The sequence below is a fragment of the Oenanthe melanoleuca genome, chromosome 5, assembly GCF_029582105.1.
Source record: "Oenanthe melanoleuca isolate GR-GAL-2019-014 chromosome 5, OMel1.0, whole genome shotgun sequence".
Taxonomy (NCBI): domain Eukaryota; kingdom Metazoa; phylum Chordata; class Aves; order Passeriformes; family Muscicapidae; genus Oenanthe; species Oenanthe melanoleuca.
Window position 1 is genome coordinate 18,991,654 of NC_079339.1, and position 18,175 is coordinate 19,009,828.

The window sequence follows — 18,175 nt, forward strand, 5'->3', positions numbered from 1 at the left end:
CTTCAAATACCTGCACTAGGCACTAACCAGTACAGATTGCCTTGTAAACACATGATTTTCCTGGAAAGAAATGTACTGGGGGGCAGTGGGTATGTTGTGAGGCAGTTTGGGGAAGCACAGATGACATCCTAGCAAACATCTATGCAGAATCACAATCTTCTTCTGATCATTTCAGTAAAACAAGAGAGGGCATTATGCCACCAGAACTGAACTCTGAAGTGACTTATTAAAAACCTCTCCATATTATGTTGCCTCTCAGAGGCAGTTCCAGGAAGGATGTGGAAAACAGCCACCTCTGAGACCATTCTGTGGTCTCACCACAGAGCTGCTGCATGGCAGGCTAGAAGGTGGTGCTATGCTAAGATTCAGCCTGCAGCCCTCAATGGATGTCCAAAAACTGAGAACTGCCACACTGAGTGAAAGGTTTTTGTGTGGGTCTCACGGCAGGTGAGCTCTTGGATTGCAACAGTGAAAAAAAGCCACTAGCCCCTACTCCTTAGCAGCTCCAGGTACATATGCCCTTCAACAAGAGGGTTTTTATTTCCCATCCCATACACATATGCCAATAGGAAGGGCAGTGGAAATGTGGTGGAGGAGGAGTGGCATTTATCTCATCTCTTTGATATAGTCTCCTTGATAGAAGCGAGGTAGAACTCTTTCCCTTTAAAAAAATCTATAACAATATAACAAGCCATTTTCCACTGGAAAAATTCACACAAAGCCCAACAAACAACCAAAAAAAAAAAAAAAAAAAACCAAATAAAGACCAAAAAAAACCCAAACCCCAATGGCAGTCCCAGAAGCAGGGAAATTAAGAGTCATATTAAGAGTCATATTTCTATTTGGAACATTTTCCCTAGCTGGAATAGGACTGATTTGATTTTCAGGATAACGTTGCAAGAAAGGACTCAGGGGAATTTATTTAATTATACCTGAAGTTCTCCATTGTAATCATGTAGCATAGGTAAGGTGTAACACATGTGAGCCGCAAATGGCACAGTGATTATACACTGATATAATGTATAATTATACACTTGCATAGTGATTATGGCACTCCTTAAAATCTATTACTGAGAATCTTTCTGACAAATTTAAAAAAAAAAATTTCTCCAAGCAATCTATTAGAAAACTCTGCATTACATATCCAAGGTTAGGTAAGAAAACTAGGTTCAATGCCCAGAACCTCTCATCAGTGCCTCATTCAAAGCTCTCCTGGGTTTCAAACTCTGTCTAGCTTTTGCCAAGCACTGACAGCTGGGCTCCTTTCTCCCACAGCAGAACAGGGGGTGGGGTGTGGTTGGTGGGATGTTAATGCTTCCTCCCTATCTTAGGTATCAGTCACTCTGATAGGATGAGTGCATCCCTAAGAACCAAGCCACAGATGTATGAGGCCAAAAAGGATGGAAGTGGATGATATCAGCAGTGGGGAAAGGCCTGAAAGCTATATTGAGTCCTGTTGGCACACTCTAAGGCCAGCCCTAGCAACATCAAAGGCTACAGCAAAGAGTTAGTTTATACAGTTCTGTCAGTTGGATTAGACTCTTCATTAGGATGCAGAACAAACCTCTCCTACTTGGCAGACAGGAGCGAGAAACAGAATAAAAATGGAAATCAGATCTCAGCCCTGAATTCCCCATTCAGCGAAGCTCTTCTTATTTGCCTAGGAACTCCAGTTCGCCTGCCTTTGTTTGAAATAAAGGTAACAGGAAATTTCTGGGCAGGATGAGGTCAAGGTCTCTTGCTTTGGGGCCAGCAAGCCCTGGGAGGACTCTTGAGTCAGAACAGCCCGTCCTAGGAGGAGGACAAGCAGAGGGCAAGAGCATTTGCTATGGGGTACCAGCAACACTGTCTCTACAGCTGCACCCTCAGCAGGCAAACTCAACAGGGAGATTTTGGAAAAAGACCTTTCTTAGCTTGAGTTGAACAAGTAGTTGTCACACTGCACAGAGTCATGGGCAGCCTGACACCGGAGTGGATGGGTTTTAGCAGGCAGGTTGTGCACTAGTCAGCTTGTTACTTTTCCCCTGCAACTTTTGATGAAGTAGCTGGTTTGTCTCAGTGTATTTGTATGCTAGGAGAACAAGATTATCTGATTTTGTGGGTTCCTAATGCCTCTGACAGCATCAGAATATACAAAGGTCAAAGAGAAAAGCCTGAGTTTGCTCTCAATCATGTCAGCATGGCTAAGGGGTCACTGGGAGGGGTATGTAGGTGTATTGCAAATTCACTTTAAGGTCAGAAAGAAGCCCAAGTATTTAAAACAGGAGTTAGTTTTCTCTACCAGCTGTACCATGATAGCAAAGCATGTTTATCTGTAAGAAGGTATTTTTTGCTGTCCTTAGGATTTGTCTTTATTGTGTTTTGGGTCAGAAGATAGAAAGTTAGCATTTGTTTTACAATTTCATATACATTTTTTAACAGTCTCTGGAGTGCAATCAGACATATTTATATAAAATATTTCTTGCCCTGATACAAGACTGACTGAAATATATTAGCAGCTGTCAGAAAGATAAATGCCTACATTTTACTCCATGCTGTTGAAGCCTTTAAATCACTTTATTAGCCCTTCAAATTGTAAACAAAATATTAGTTTCTTGGCTGCTATAGTAGAAGATAAAAGAGGCTGTTAGTTGTAAGTAACCTGTACCTTGGATTAATTTGTTAATATTGCAAATTGTAAGTGACAGAGCAATTAGGGTTAAATATGACCCCAGGAAAGCAGCTTGACCAATGTTGATCATCCTGCTAAATAGATGGAATTTAATTTAATGAAGGAAACAATAGGTTCCCTGTGGTTTATCTCATTAAGGTGATTTCCATAATTCCAATAGTGATTCCCACATCTTTAAACTTGGCAACAAAAGATAGAGCAGCATTGGGATGGTAAGGGATTAAAAAAATTTCTCATTCTGTCTTGAAATACCCATTGCTAAATTTCTTTAATTTGGCCTTAACTTATTTCTCAATGAGATAATCCCACAGTCTCTCTTCATCTGAACTATGTCCCTTGGATTTTTTTAAAATCCTCATATCTCTCTAGGTACCTTCTGTTGCACCACCTTAGAGCTTCTACATGCACTTAACACTAAAGGGCTCTAATTTTCTTCTCTCTTATACCTATTTTTTATCCATTAACTTTAATGGGATTGCACCTGACTTACTCCAAGAAAACCAGACTGAAAAATAGTCAGTCTTATAGTGCCCAAAGTCGTATTGAGTATTCCAAAAGTGACTATTTGATGACAGTTTTCTGCAGAAATAAATTTCTTGGCTCTTCCTCACAAGACAGCACTTTTACTGAAAGACCTACCAGAAAGAGATTCTGAGGAAGACACAATCTCTCTTTAACATTTAAATTAAAAGGCTCTTCATTAAACTAAAACTAGCTTTTAAAGAATTACAGCCATAGATATTTCCCCCAGTTCTTCCTTTAGTTCTTAAAAAAACGAAATCAACCTTCAATTTTCTGACTTTTCTCCCCATACGTTGGAAAATACTTAGGATGCATTTTGGCGAAACTGAAGGAAATAACTTAAGGAAAAAATTACTTGAAGCCAGAAATAAAAAGTATTTGCCATGATGTTTTCCAACTGTGAGGTTTGCTGTTCACATAGAAAGCAGCAATATAGGTGCTGGAAAACAATATTATGCCTAGCATGAGCAAAAGGCAAACATACAGCCACAAACATCATAAATAACAGAATTTTATCCATCAAAATTGTTATTTCATAAATCAAACTACAAGGCTCCCATCAAATTAAAAATTTTACTGTATATATAAGTGTCTCCTCTCATCCTGTCAGTAACTGTACCTTTCATTGCTTACAGTGACAGAAATCTCATCCTATTGTTTTTCAACTATCTCCCCTGTTGTTCGCTGTGTGGGTTGCACAGGTGAAGTTTCTACACTGGAATTACAAAATAAAGTCAGCAAAAGAATATGAGCTTCATTCCTTGCCTTGCCTGTACTGTAGAGCCTGCCAAAACTAGGGCTGAGGTTTGCTGCAAATGTAATTATTTGAAATTTCAGTCGGTTCTGAATCAGACGGGATCTTTCCTTTTTTTTTTTTTTTTCTCTCTCCATTCTAAAGGGGCAGAACTAATCTTGCTGAGCAGTTGCAAAGAGCTCAGGAGTTTCTAGTCCCTAAATGACCTGCTAAACAACTACTCACAGGAAAGAGGCTGTTAGCAGAAGAGCCAGACAGTCTTAGTCCTGAGGTCAGGAACTCCCAATTTTTAGCAACCTCTTCCCTACAGAAAACATACCAGGAATCTGTGCAATCTGTTCAGAAACAAAATTTTTTCAGTTTTATGGAAAATATGAAACTATCTCTCCTCACATCTGAGCTACTTCTGGATCTGTAGAAAATGAAAGGTCTTTCACCTCAAAATGATTCATCAAAGGAAGTATCATGCCACTAAGATTTAACTCCCCTGATGAAATAAAAGAAATTCCAGGAGATAAATCCACTCTTAACAGTACGTGGCATACGTGAGAGAAAGATTTTGAAGTGAGGCTTGGTGTATATTGGTTCCTCTGATATAGAACTGAAAACTCTGCTAGCAGGCAAGGCATTGTGTGCCTTATGGCCAGAGGAATCCCACAGCAGGATACAGTAAGCCACACTTTCTGTCTTGGGCCAAATATGATCCCAAGTGGATTGCACCACTACCACTGAAATCTTCCAGTGAAATCAGTTCTAGCTCAATGACTTTAAGTATTGCAGAACACTCCTTTCAGCTAGTATAGATTGTACAGCTTTTATCATTGCATATATTGTGAAATTCTTACTCCCTCATGCTCTTTTGAGCCCTGTTAGAGGAAGATTTTCTCACACATGAAGAAATAAATCACTGGAACAGACAATTGATCTGAATCCACTAATTTTACAATTCATTTGTCAGGACAAAACCAGGTGTATGACTACAGGTGCAGTGAGGACTACCAACACAAATATGAACAGAATCTACTCTTTTTCATTTGTTTTGATCTGGCTTCATGGTGCCAGAATTCTACTTTCCAGGTGACTGTGAGGAAAGATGAATTTCCTATGACTGACTCAGTCTAGAGCATTAAGCACAGGGCTCAGCTGGGGTATGTGTTTTCAGTAGAGAACAGCTGATGCACATAGTGGAAAGCAGCAGGCAGGGATCTCTCTGTCTGATAAGGCTAATCCATTACAAAGATTTCTTGTGTGCCATTTCCCAGCTTCAAGTCTGTTTTACCTTTTCACACATTGACATAAAGCTCCAGGATGACTGAGTGGAAAGCTGAAGTGCAAGAAACATGTCTTAAAAAAGCCACAAGATACTCAGTGCGTTCTCTGGCTCTATGACTGACCAAACCTACACACACCAATGACACTCCTTACAATAAATGCATCAGTGACAGCCCTGGAGGCTGGTCATGCACACAGTGCCTGTACTCACAGTTTTCACAGCGATTCCCTGTATAGCCAGCCAGACAGGCACACTTGTAGGTGCTGCTCTTGTCTAGAATGCATGTCCCATCATGAAGACATGGAGATGAAGAACAAGCTGCAAAAGTGCAAAAGAAAAGCAAGAATGTTCATGGTCTTCTCTTATTAGAGGAGGGATCTAATAAGGATAAGGTGCTCAGTCATAGGTTGGACTCGATGATCTCAGAGGTCTTTTCCAACCTAACTGATTCTGTGTCTGTAAATGGAGTTGATATCTCTTTTAAGCAGCTCTTTTCCCAGCATACATTACTTTTACCATTTTCCTTTAACTGCAGTGAAGTAATAAGAAATATTTATGGAACAAAAATAATGTTCATCAAGTTCAAATAATGTTTAGAGCTTAGACTAAACCAAAGAAGTTTAATAGCAACCTACATTTTTCCTGCCATTCAACTCGGAGTTCAGGGATAAGTTCTGGGATCCATGTTTTTTGAAGTTTTTCTGTGTCTTGGATCTTGTTGTTTTAGATTTTGGGTGTTGCTTTGTCCCTTGCATACAACAGTCTAACAGTCATACACATCAAATTGTATACACCAGCATAACTTAATACCAGAATGTGTAACTGTGCATTAAATACCAACAAATTCCATTGTGTAATAACACACACACATGTGCCTGTTCTAAAAGGAGATGAGTGAATAGAATTATAGAACCCCAGCTGGCAGCTAACTCACCCACCCCATCACCTCTGGTGGGGAGAAAAATTGAGAAAGAAAAAGTAAACTTCATCAGTTAAGATATGAACAGTTTATTAATTGAAAAAAATATGATTATGACAATAATAATCATAGGAATAATAATTACATTGAAAGGGAGAGAGAGGGAGAGAGAGAAATAATGCGAGAGAGAAAAAAAGTATCTATCCACAGCACAGTTCACCACTCCACTGGCTGAAGCCCAGCTCCTCCCCAAGCAGCAAACCATGCTCTCAATCAACTGCCCCCAGTTTATATGCTGAGCATGATATTCTGTGGTGGATATTCAATGGAATATCCCTTTGGCCAGTTTGGGTTAGCTGTTCTGGCCATGCTCTCTCCCAGCTTCTTGTGCAACTCCTACTGGCAGAGCAGGAGAAACTGAAAAGTCCTTGATTTAGAGTAAGCACTACTTAGCACTACTTTAATCACTAAAACATTAGTGTGTTTTCACACAAAATCCAAACCCCTCAGAGACACCACTTGTCGCTGATGTCCACTGGGGCACTGAGCTGTTGACCACCACGCTCTAGATCTGACCACCCAATCAACTGCTCATCCACCCAGCAGTTCACCCATCAAATCCATTTCTCTCCAGTTTAGCCAGAAGGATGTTGTGGCCATGCCCAAAGGCCTTGTGAAAGTCCACAGCCATGACATCTGTAGCCCTTCCCTTGTGCACTGGTGTAGTCCCTGCACTGTAGAAAGTCACTGGATTGGTCAGGAAGGACTTGCCCTTGGTGAAGCTGTTCTGGCTGTCCTGAATCACCTCCCTGTTCTTAGCACAACTTTCTGGAGGATCTGTTCCATGAACAGAGGTGAGGCTGACAGTCAACAGTTTCTGGGCTCTTCCTTTCTATCCCTTTTTAAAAATGGGTGCATTTTAATCTCTTTTCCAGTCACCAGGGATTTCACCTGACTGCCATGACTTTTCAAACATCGTGAAAAGTGACTTGGCAACTACATCAGCCAATTCCCTCAGGACTCTGGGATATATGTTATCAGGTCCCATAGGCTCATGTATGGTGAGGTTCTTCAGGAGGTCACAACACTGATTTTCTCTTTCAGTGGGAAGGACTTTGCTGCTCCAGCCCTTACAGTCCCTCTGATCAAGCAGTGTGGGAAGAGAGATTGCCAGTGATGACTGAGTCAAAGGAGACAGGCTCTGCAGCCAGAGCTGGTGGCTCCATGTTTATTGGCAGCCCTGCCTGGGTGATCACCTCCTTCCTGAGGTGCAGAGGACATACCTCCTGCTGAGGGGACACCATGGCTGCCCTCCCTCCCAGGGGATGCTGGCCCTGCCTGGGCTCAGCCCTGCAGCTGCAGCAGCACCTCGCCCTCCCTGCACTCCAAGGTGCCATGAGCTGCTGCACACCCTGGGCTGCTCTGAAAGGTGTGGGGTACAGAGGGGTGCTTCTTCTGGCAAAGTGCAGATCTCCTCAGAACCTCCCACAAGCTGCTCAGGTGTTTCCCACCTCAGGAAAAGCCCCTTTGTGCCAGGATCTGTCACTGCCACCATATGGACCAACCTCAGAGCAGCTTCTCTCAGAGAAGTTTCTTACTATCCAGATGGCATGAGGTGAGAAATATATAGATGCTACATATGGATTTCTCTGGAGGTTTCCTGTGGTGATGTAAGAGCAATTTATACATGGCTGGGGAATGAATATCTTCCATGTCTCATTGAAGATGAAGGCCTGACTAAGGACAGCAATTCATTAGTTAAAAGAAAATATATATGTGGCAATTGTACTGTATACAACTAAGGTAAAATATCACTGAGAAAGGGAAGGAGAAGCAGAAGACTTCTTACAGACTGATATTTTGTAGCCACTGGCTGAAGCAAGTGAAATTTTTTTTTCCTTTGTCCCAGCTTTGTCTCCTCATTCTGGAAAGTAAGCATGTCAAGTGAACAAGGGTGATTGTCAGATACTGTCCTTGAAAATGCCTGATACTGAAAACCACTAAATATTTTTTCTGTTTTAAGGAGTCTTAATTTTCTGGCTTAAGTGAAACAACAAGGGACAATACTACAGAAGTTTAAAGTCACTAAGTTATGTCCACTAGCTTGGCTGTACAGAAAGGAAAGCATTATTGAAAGTCAGTAACTGGCTTTCCTTTAACTGGATCCAGCATATGTCTAATCCTTGAGAGACTCTGATAGCTCCCCATCTGGCCTCCCATGCTTCTCATCTGAATTCTGTTCAGTGACTTCTGGTTACTCATGCCAATAACTGGATCCCATTTCACACTTGGCATAGGATGGGACCTAGCACCTGCCTCCAGACTAGGCAGCACAGCAGGTTGTGTGGTTCATCCTTTAATAACTATACACACAGAGACCTTTCCTAAAGGAGATATAAGCTTTGCAGCTTATTTTGTATCAATCAAGACCTTTCTGGAATTTGAACCAGCGATCTCTGGGCAGTCAGTGCCCCTGCTTCAGCAAACTGTGGCTTCTAAGCCAGTACAGAGCTCACAGGAAGATGAGGTAGAAAAAGAAGGAATTCACTTTTGACATACTTCTTCAGTCCTTTCCAGTATGGAACTAAGGTGCTGGGGACACCATATCACCTTCATGTCCTAATCCACATCCTGTAATTACCTCTGTTGCTGCAGCTCTCACCTGCAGCTCAGGGAATGGCTTTAGCAAGCCTGTGAAATCTGTTCTGGGGACCTTGGCTCTTCCACAGTGCTGTGCACAGAGGGAAATTTCAGGGCAAACGCTTCAGTTTTCAATGTGCTGCCAGAGCTTTCGATCCTGTGCTGCCCCTGCTTTCAATTCTCTGCTGCCCCATGCACACTGTATTCTTCCCTTAAATGCTCCTGCTGGCCAGGTTAGTGCTTCACATAAAAAGACACTGGGAGTGTTTGAAAAGCCTTTCACTGCACTACACATTAGACCAGAACAGCCTCATAATAAAGTGCACAAATAGAGCTCCTCACAACTCTGAGAAGCCCTTTACAATGTGCTCTGTGTGGATTACTACACTTGCAGCCTCACAGCCTCAGAATAATTACCACTCAAAATGGGGCGGAAATAAAGTGCTCAACAATATTCAAATACCAAGTGTTCCCTGCTGGGCAGAGAAAACAGAACCAATTCAGCTTGCACCATATGGAAAATGTTAGTTCCCTGGATGTAGGCAGCCCTTATGCAACAAGCCCATGCCACACTCATTTGTTCTATATCACCTCTCCTGCTGTAAGCCCAGGCAAACTATCAATAGCTAACTGCTCCTGCTAACAGGTACTAAAGATGACATTTGAAGAACAGGGCAGGCTGAGAAACACCATAGGTGCTACATCCAGAAGCAGGAACCTTTCAGATTGCTAGTTACACCTCTGATCATAGTTAGGAGCTAGGTTTGTGTGTTTACATCAGGGTTATATAAACTAACTAAATTTCCTGAGCCAGATATACCCTGGATGACCTCTTGAAACGTGGGTCACCAGGCTGTACGTACAGAAGGCAAGTCATGGTGAGTCATGGATCCTGCAGGGTTTATCTATGGCAAAGCAGCACAGTCTGATTAACCTGTGCCAGGAGTACTGTAGATAGACTTGACCAAAATTCCTTACATAGTTAAACAAGCAAGATCTAGGAAGAGTGTGGAGGCTGCTGCAAATACAATGGCAAAATGATGAGCCAGCTACACTTTCAGCACTATTTTGAAACGATGGGAAGCAATGTAGGGGACTGAAGCACTGAGTAGTGACAAAACCAGTAATTCTGGAGCACCACTTCTGTCATTGATAACACTGAGACCATCACAGAATGGGAAACACCTCTTCATTTTTTTTCTTAAAGAAAATAATTCGTTCTTTGTACACACTTGGGGATTTTTTTGTTTGTTTTGGTCTTGGTTGATTGGTTGGTTGTTGTTTTTTTTTAATTCCTAATGGTACATGAGCCAACACATGAGTTCTGTCAGGCATTTTCACTGAGCTGTCTATGAGACTTTCCATCAGGTTTTTGCTGCTTGAGAGAGTGACTCTGCTCCTGCATGCAGCATTGAGCAATTCTGCCATTGCAGATACACATGCCCCTTCCTCTACTTCCTCTGTGCTCTTTACTCTTCGATTCAAACAGATAAGTCACACAAAACAGCAGCTTTTCTCTGCTGGCTGATGTGCTTGTTCTTCACACAAGAAATTTAGAATTTTTTAGAAGAGCCTCACATTCACATGCCATCTGACAGCTTTTGGATCTTCCCCACACTGACTTTATGTAAGTTGCTGCTGGCAACACAGCATGAAAGTTTTTAATGAAGCAAAACAGGGAAAGAGATTAGTGAAATTGAATTAATGAGAATGAGTGGCATGTTCCACTTTTGGATTATGTTACCTGTAATTTCTTCAAAGACAGCATGAAATCCATCAAAGTTCTTGGATCCATCAGACTGGAAGAGGACATGGAGTGAAGACCCAGTGCTTCGGATAGGAGGTGGCCTCTCATTTCCACAGAATTTCTTTATTATTTGACTGTCCAAATTGTCCCCATCACGGATCTCCACATAGTCATACTGGCACATGTAATCAAACTCCAGGCTCAGCATGGAAAACCTTGGGGAACAAGGACAACCAGTCAGACTGCTTACTTGTGCACCCTGAATGCTATTTATTTGGGCATTTAGGTATTCAGGGCCTACCCCCCTCAGTGAATCAACAAGTTCCCATCCACACAAAGACCCCTCACTCATCTCAATTTTTGCATCATGATGCCTAGAAGCCAGCTCAACTCTATACAGTTGCTTCATGAGAATATTCAAGTGTCAGAACAGTGAAGTTGAAATTGAAGTCATACAGTCTATGCACGTGCATCAGGTGCCTAACCAAAATACAATGTCAGAACTATCATCAGGGTCAGGCACTGCAGAGGGCATGTTTCTATTGTCAATGTTTGCTAAAAAACGTTCTATTTGCCCTAAATAAAGCTCTAAGTTCTGAAAGTTACAGTGTCAATTAACAAGGTTCAAAAGCTATTTACATTGTAATGCTCAGAAGTGAGCAATTAGGGATACAAGGAAAGCTTGGGGTTGGAACAGAAGCAGAAACAGCCAGAGAAACAGAATCAAAATACTAGAGCACGTTTTGCATTAGAAAGCAAAATGGTAGTAAATCCCCAATGTGTGGCACTTGCCTGTCTTTTGAGAGCAGAAATAAGGCACAGGAATTAGTGCAGGAGGGAAATACTTAAAGCCTTTTCCCACAACGTCTGTCCTTCCCTAGCTTCCATCCAGCCACTGTGCAAGGCTTTGTTCATTAACAGCCATGCTATATGCTGCTATTGGAATTCAGGAGGGCACAGAGCCAAAGCACCCCACCAGAATATCAACGAGAAACAGAGGGAGCAACACCAAGAGAATGTGCAATGGTCAGGGGGCTGGGCTCAGCCTTGTACAGCAGGACAAGGAGAAGAAATGGGCCTGGGAGAGCCATGCTGCTAACTGTTCAGCAGGAGATTTGATAAATGAAACCCATTATGTACTCAACCCTCCTCAAGACTCCTGACACTCCAAATGTGTACTTAGGATTAGGCTGTATCTCCCACACTGCCTATTCCAGTGTGGGCCTAGTGGTTTGCAAAGACTGCATTTTCACACCAAAGAGGTGGGACAAATTTTGGATCTGCTCCTGGACCTCACAGTCTGAAGGGAAGAGAATTCTGGAGCCTGTTTCATACTCTTCTCATCTTGAGACTCAGGCCCCCATGTTAAGGAGGCCTCCATGTTCCTCCAGCTTCCTTTGACAACTCATGAGATAAGAGTCCTCTTCACTCAGTCACCTTTGCTCAGGTCATGTGGCTGATTTGTGAGCATCAGGAGTATGCTACCTACAGAAAAATGACTGAGCATTTGTAGGAAGCTACACCAATGGAGCAGAGCTCCTTATCTTTTTAAATCATCTGATGGAATGTAGAAGAAAAAAAAAAAAAGACATCTGAGACATCTGCTTTAAATATGCATTAGAGAGAGAGAATTCAACTTTGCTTTGCATAAAATGCATGAGTTGAATTCTAGTTCTGTCAGGTCTGTCAGAGACATCCTCACAGGTATCAGGTTATACACTACATTTTCAAAACATCCTTTCACTGGTGAAACACACCCCAGGGATCTACCCTTATGGAAGTTACAGAGCAATACAAATTAACCCATTCATCTTTGTCACACTTATCAGGCTGCAGTTTATCCTGACCCAATCCTAAAAATATTTTCTGGTTTTCTGAACTGGTACATTTCTGATTAAAATTAAGTATGTGAGCAAGTACAGAAGGAAGGGTTCTGGAATGCCCACCATGTACTAGGAGCAGTATTATTTATAGATGTAAAGGTAAACTGTGCCTTGATGTGTGTCCCTGAACAAAGAATATCAAGACATACACACAGAGAATGAAAGAACCATACAAAGAATACTGCTTTTAATTGTTTGCTTTCTCTGTTTTAAAAAATGATGAAAACAGAGTGGAAAATGTGAAAGGCATAGGGGTTCTGACTTGCATTTTATTTAACTTGGCAAAGAAGCAGATACACTGTACTGACGACATGGGATCCTGTGATTAAGACTCAGAATTGGCAGGTCAGGAAACCTGCCAAAGCTTTTAAAAACCTTTTGGCTACAGCCCAGCTGACATGACCCTTTACAGACCGTGAGGCCTATTCTGTTTAAATCACAGGTACACACAATTCAAGGAACTTCACTTTCCTCACCAGTGAAAGCGTAATTATACCATAATTCTCTTGGATATTATAAAATTAAGCATGCTAATTTTGTGCTACAGATCATCAGATAGACAATGGAATGAAAAGTATTGTCTTGATTTCATCAATGCCTGCAGTGAGCAGATATTGGCCAACCCCTCTGAGGAAAGCTTCTAGCCAAAGGACATATTTAAAACTTCATCTCTACTGAGGCACTAAATAAAAGAATTGAAAGTTGTGAGCTACTTCTGCTGTGATGTGACATCCTTGACATGGCTCAGGCTGATGGAGCCTATACATCACAACCCAAAAAAGACCCCAAGCCTGGCAAAAGAAAAGCACAGAAAACAAACTACCACCACAACATGGACACTATTTATCAAAACAACCCCCAAAGGACTGCATGGCACAGCTTAAAGCAAGGGAAGATTTATCTGTGCTGCTGGGAGTTTTACTCTTCCTGCCCTATGTAAGCAAAGGCAGCCACTTTGTTCACCTTCTGTATTATGCTGTCCCCATCACTGCCCTTGCAAACCAGGGTGGCAGCAAACAGGATTTGTGCACAGAGAGAATGAAAAAAAGGAGTTCTTTTGTTGGCATTGTGCTGATTCAGCACAGTGTTGGCTGTGCATTACAGCTCTAAGCAGTTACCACCCACAGAGGGGATCAGCACGTTTATATGAAAACAGTGAAGGAAACATGGATGGCAGACCCAGGAGGCAGGCCCTGTTGGTTAGCTTAGGGGAACCTGCCCTTCTGTGTAGGAAGTGCCTAAAGGTGAAGTTTTAGGTTAAATGTACGTGTTTCTCACAATATCCAACTGCTGAAGTACCTCAGTGGACAGTTCTTGAAGATGTCAAATGACTCAGAACACATTGCAGGGTTACCCTCTGTGAGGACCTCCTGTTCCATCTTTTCCATTAAGATTTCCTCTAGGCCTCCTGCAGGACTTGTAGGGTGGAAGGGTTAACTGTGGACGTTCAGGAGAGCTCCTGATCTTTCCCTGGGAGTGCTATGTCATCTGCTGAGATTTCTAGGCATTCAGACAGATTCATCATCAGGCTAGGCAAAGGGCTTTAGGATTCTCCAACATTACCCAGCTCAAATAAATTAGATGCTGACAACAGCAGTTTGGTAGTTCAAGATTCCTTCTTGGAGACCTTCACAGTTGAAATGTAACATTATTTCACATCAAGTTGACACCTAGTAGTAAGTTTATTTGATTGCAGAAAGGATTGATATGGGGAGGAAGAGAAAGGCACTCTTGTGTTAAGGTTTTCCATCTTCTGTAACAGCAAAGTTGAACACTGAGCTGTGAACCATACTGTGAACTGTGAACCATACCATGAACTCTATGGATCTCATATGGATCTCATCTTCCTAGTCAGTGTGTGGGTGGCCCTCAGGGTCTAGGATGAAAGACTGATTTCTCCAAAGAGTTACTACATCTGTTAAATACAGCATTCCCTACTCTACTAAAGTTAGAGTCTCCTGAGTGCAGCCACAGCAAGTTCTGCTCTTCGATATCGTGTCCTTTGTTAAAATAACCTTTGGTCCCTTTCCTGCACCTTGTGCCTGAGAGATGTCATCTGGCTGTTAACACTTCACCCAGAGATAGGTGCATTCAATAGTTACATGCATGCACAGGACTCATTTCCACTCTCACATCCATCCCCACAACAGTGAAGACAAGTGGCACCTGTAGGTCTTGAAGCACTTTTTAAACCTCACAATTGACAAAGCCCTTTCCAGAAATGTGGAAAAGCATCACCTCCCTAAGCTTGTGCTGTGCAAATCACAACCTCACCAACAATATCTCTTCAAAAGAAGGCAGGTAAAATTCATGCTCACTGACACTGATGCAAAGTTATGTCATGTGAACACAAAACTCTTCCTCACAGCATTGCTCCTGTGATATTAAGGCAATAATGGCTCATACCTACACAATAGGCTTGCATTTCCAGGTCTGAAAAAGTGCATTAATGTGGGAAAACCACAAACTCTTCTTTTCAACTGATCTGTTGTTCTTCCTCCCTTCAAGCTTCTCTTCAAACATATGAGAACATATTTAAACTGCTTAAAATATTTTAACTGTTTGTGTATCTAGCATAGTTCTTTGGCCTGGGCTCCAAAGTCAGTGAAATATCAATGTGAAGGGTTAAGCTATTCCTTTTATTATATTAGCTATTTCAAATACCATCCCCTGCCTTACTTTCTGTGGCATGTGTGAGCACCCTTCTGCACACATTTGAAAACATTATTAATTACCCCAAAAAGAGGCTCTCCTGCAATAGGCAGGAATTGTGAGCTTGAGTCATTAGGGGTTAATTAAGAGGTCTAAGCATACACAGCTCAGAAGAGTGATGACTGCACAATAGGATGCAGTCTTAGGCTGTGTAAGTGGAAATTTAAGCTAGACATTAGGAAAAAATGAAACACAGAAAGAGTGATGGAACATTGGAATGGGCTGCTCAGGGAGGTGGTGGAGTCACCACCTGAAGGTGTCACCTCCTGAAGGTGTTTAATAAAAGACAGGATGTGGCACTGAGTGCCATTGTTTAGCTGATAAGCTGGTGTTGGGTCACAGGTTGGACTTGATGTTCTCAAAGATCTTTTCCAACCTAGTTAATTCTGTGATTCTGTGACTTCCAGGAAAACCAATCACATCCTCCAGGCATAGGAATGGTGAGGGGAATAACTGAGGCTGATAGACAATACGGTTGGTGAAAAGAGTGAAAAAAATTAAAAAGAGAGGGAAAATGAGAATGAAGGCTAAATGCAAGTGCAAGGCACTCTTGGGCAACTGCCTCCTTGCATGAGACATCATATTAAAACATTCCTACATCTTTTCTTCAAAGAATGTCTTAGCTCAGCCAGGTACAGTCTTCAGAAAATATTAGGTGTTTTTCACCTCTAAAGAGACACATTGTGCCCAATGCCTGAGAAACTCTCCTCAGCATCCATCTGTCCTAAATGGGAACTGAAAGCACAGTACTGATTTGCCCAGTGTCCTTCTGTCCATCACAAGCCAGATCAGGGGAAAGAGATGTGGTACCAAATGCAAAGTGGTTGCTATACCTTCACTGCCCCAAGGCTCACAGCTGCTGACCCTCATTGACTCTTGGTTACCCACATGCCCCAGTGTCCACCTGAAATCAGTGCTGGCTGAAAGCCAGTAGGACCCACCTTAACTCAATGTTAAATCCAGCTTGAACATGGATAGTCCATTCACACCGTGCATTCAGTGGGTAACCCTCCAGCAAAATCTGACCTCTAGAAGCCCGAAGGACCTGCCCGCACCCTGGGGAGAAAAACAAGGAAAAAAATTGTGTGAAGGACCTTCCAGAGACATTTGAATAAAATATATGTAGAAATAACACCAGAAGGAGATGATGGGACAGTTTGGGAAGATACACTGTTTCTTATAAGGCAGTGTATAAAATACTGGGACAGACACACAATGGTTGTAAAGAATTATGACTATACTGGAGTATTGTCTAGGCTAAGAGTATCCCTGGGAAAGTTGTAGGTGATTGCTTCTCCCTGATTTGCAATGTAGCCACATGAAACCATTTCTTGCAGCTTTTGCCTCTCTGTTAATTAACCCACCTACCCTCCTGGCTGATGCTCTAGCTCAGAACAGTTTTGATGGAGCCCATGCTGACATTTGCAGCCTCTGAGGATGAGGAAGCTGGTGGGAAAGTGACAAAACTACAATGAACACTTGAATTAGTTCAAGTGAGCAAAAGAATGAGAGAAAAAATCTGATGCACCCAACATCTGCTAGTCCAACATGGTTGCTAGTCCTTCATAAGGAGACTCTGGGAGGAAAAAGAGCCGATGTATTCCTAGAGGACACATTTGTCCTCTGGATTCAGTACATCATCCTTGCATGTTAATGCCACCATGCCAGTGAAGATATAGAAGCATCACAGCTCCTCTATCATGACTCAGTGTGACATATATTCAATATACAGTCCTTATCCCTTCTTTCAGTTTCATTCTTTTTCTTCTTCTAGTCTTGTTCCACTCTGCCTCTCAGTGCTGCTCTCAGTTTTTCACCATACTATGGAATGTACTTCCAACTATCAGCAGGATAAGATTAAGTTCTCCAGTCATTTGTGCACAATCTAAGAAAACCATCAGAGGACAATGAGCTGAACAAACAGCAGACAAGGTCACACTGGGGGAGCAATGTCTTTTCATGACTATCCTGCAGCTGTCCCTAGGCATCTGTCCAGGGATAGTTGTCCTAATTCCTCATCTTGAATGCTGAACATTTTTAGCCCAGAGAGTTCTCTCACCTTTGGTAACCTCTCCCTTTTCCCCAGCTATAAAATATGGCTAATGATATTTTCCTCCATGGAAGATGAAAAGTTGTTTAGTGATTTTTGAAGAGTTTACTGTGATCTGCACATGTATGTCCTAGCAAAATACACAGTTAAATCTCAATGTACCAGACAGAGCTAATTTTTCAGTTCCTACTTTCCTGACTATATCTTTCTGAGTGGGGTCTTGCACATGGCTACATCCCCTGGTAAGCCTTCTGTTGCTTTGCTGGAGTATGAGGCTGTATCTGTAAGCCAAAAATTGCAATTCAGTCTAACAGCATCACCTAATCAGGAGAGTCTACACAGCGCAGATGAGGATAAGTAAAAAGTCAAATGACCCAAAAGACCTCCACAGCAATTCTCTCACTTTTTTTACCTCTTCAGTCCAACAGAAAGCTCTGCTTCCGTCTGTTTCCCTAGAGAAACCCTAAGCTTTTAACCCAGGATGAATGTTTCCTACTGAAACAGAGGGTTTTAACACTCGCCTCCGGGCCCTTCCTTCCCTAGGGAGAAAGGGTGACAGTGACCTGATTTGGTGAAGTACCGAGCATCTGTGGTTCCCATTGATCACAGTGTCTGGAAATCAATCCTGCTGCATCTGGTCTATGGGGAAACATGAAGACTGCAGGTCAAATCCTCCTCTTTCTTCTTAAGAAAGTGTTGCTCAAATGAAATACCCTTTGTTCATTTACCCTCAGTTACCCTTAATTAAGCAGGACCCAAGGAAACAGAAATCCTGCTCAGAAGAGTTCCTCAAAAGTGTTTCATCCTCTTCTGTGGCTCACTCAGCTCCCTCTCTAAAGGCGAGGATTAATGAGTGTGCCCAGCAACCACATTAGGATTCAACAAGTACAGCAGGATCTGCTGTGGTGAAAATGATAATGCTCCTTCCCACAGCAAGAAACGGGCCCTTGTGCTGCCATTGGCTCCTGCCACAAAAACAACCTGAGACAAAGCTGCTAGAAATC

General features: G+C 42.2%; 1 protein-coding gene across 2 annotated transcripts in view; it reads right to left on the reverse strand.

The window, feature by feature from the left end:
- PAMR1 (peptidase domain containing associated with muscle regeneration 1) overlaps window positions 1-18,175 on the reverse strand; it is a 56,148-nt gene that overhangs the window by 23,847 nt on the left and 14,126 nt on the right. For both annotated transcript variants that reach the window (XM_056493444.1, XM_056493443.1), the window contains exons 4-6: window positions 16,063-16,177; window positions 10,524-10,741; window positions 5,431-5,538 (exon numbers count right to left, since the gene is read on the reverse strand). In XM_056493444.1, the coding sequence (XP_056349419.1) occupies window positions 5,431-5,538; window positions 10,524-10,741; window positions 16,063-16,177 (441 nt within the window). The remainder of the gene's footprint in view (window positions 1-5,430; window positions 5,539-10,523; window positions 10,742-16,062; window positions 16,178-18,175) is intronic.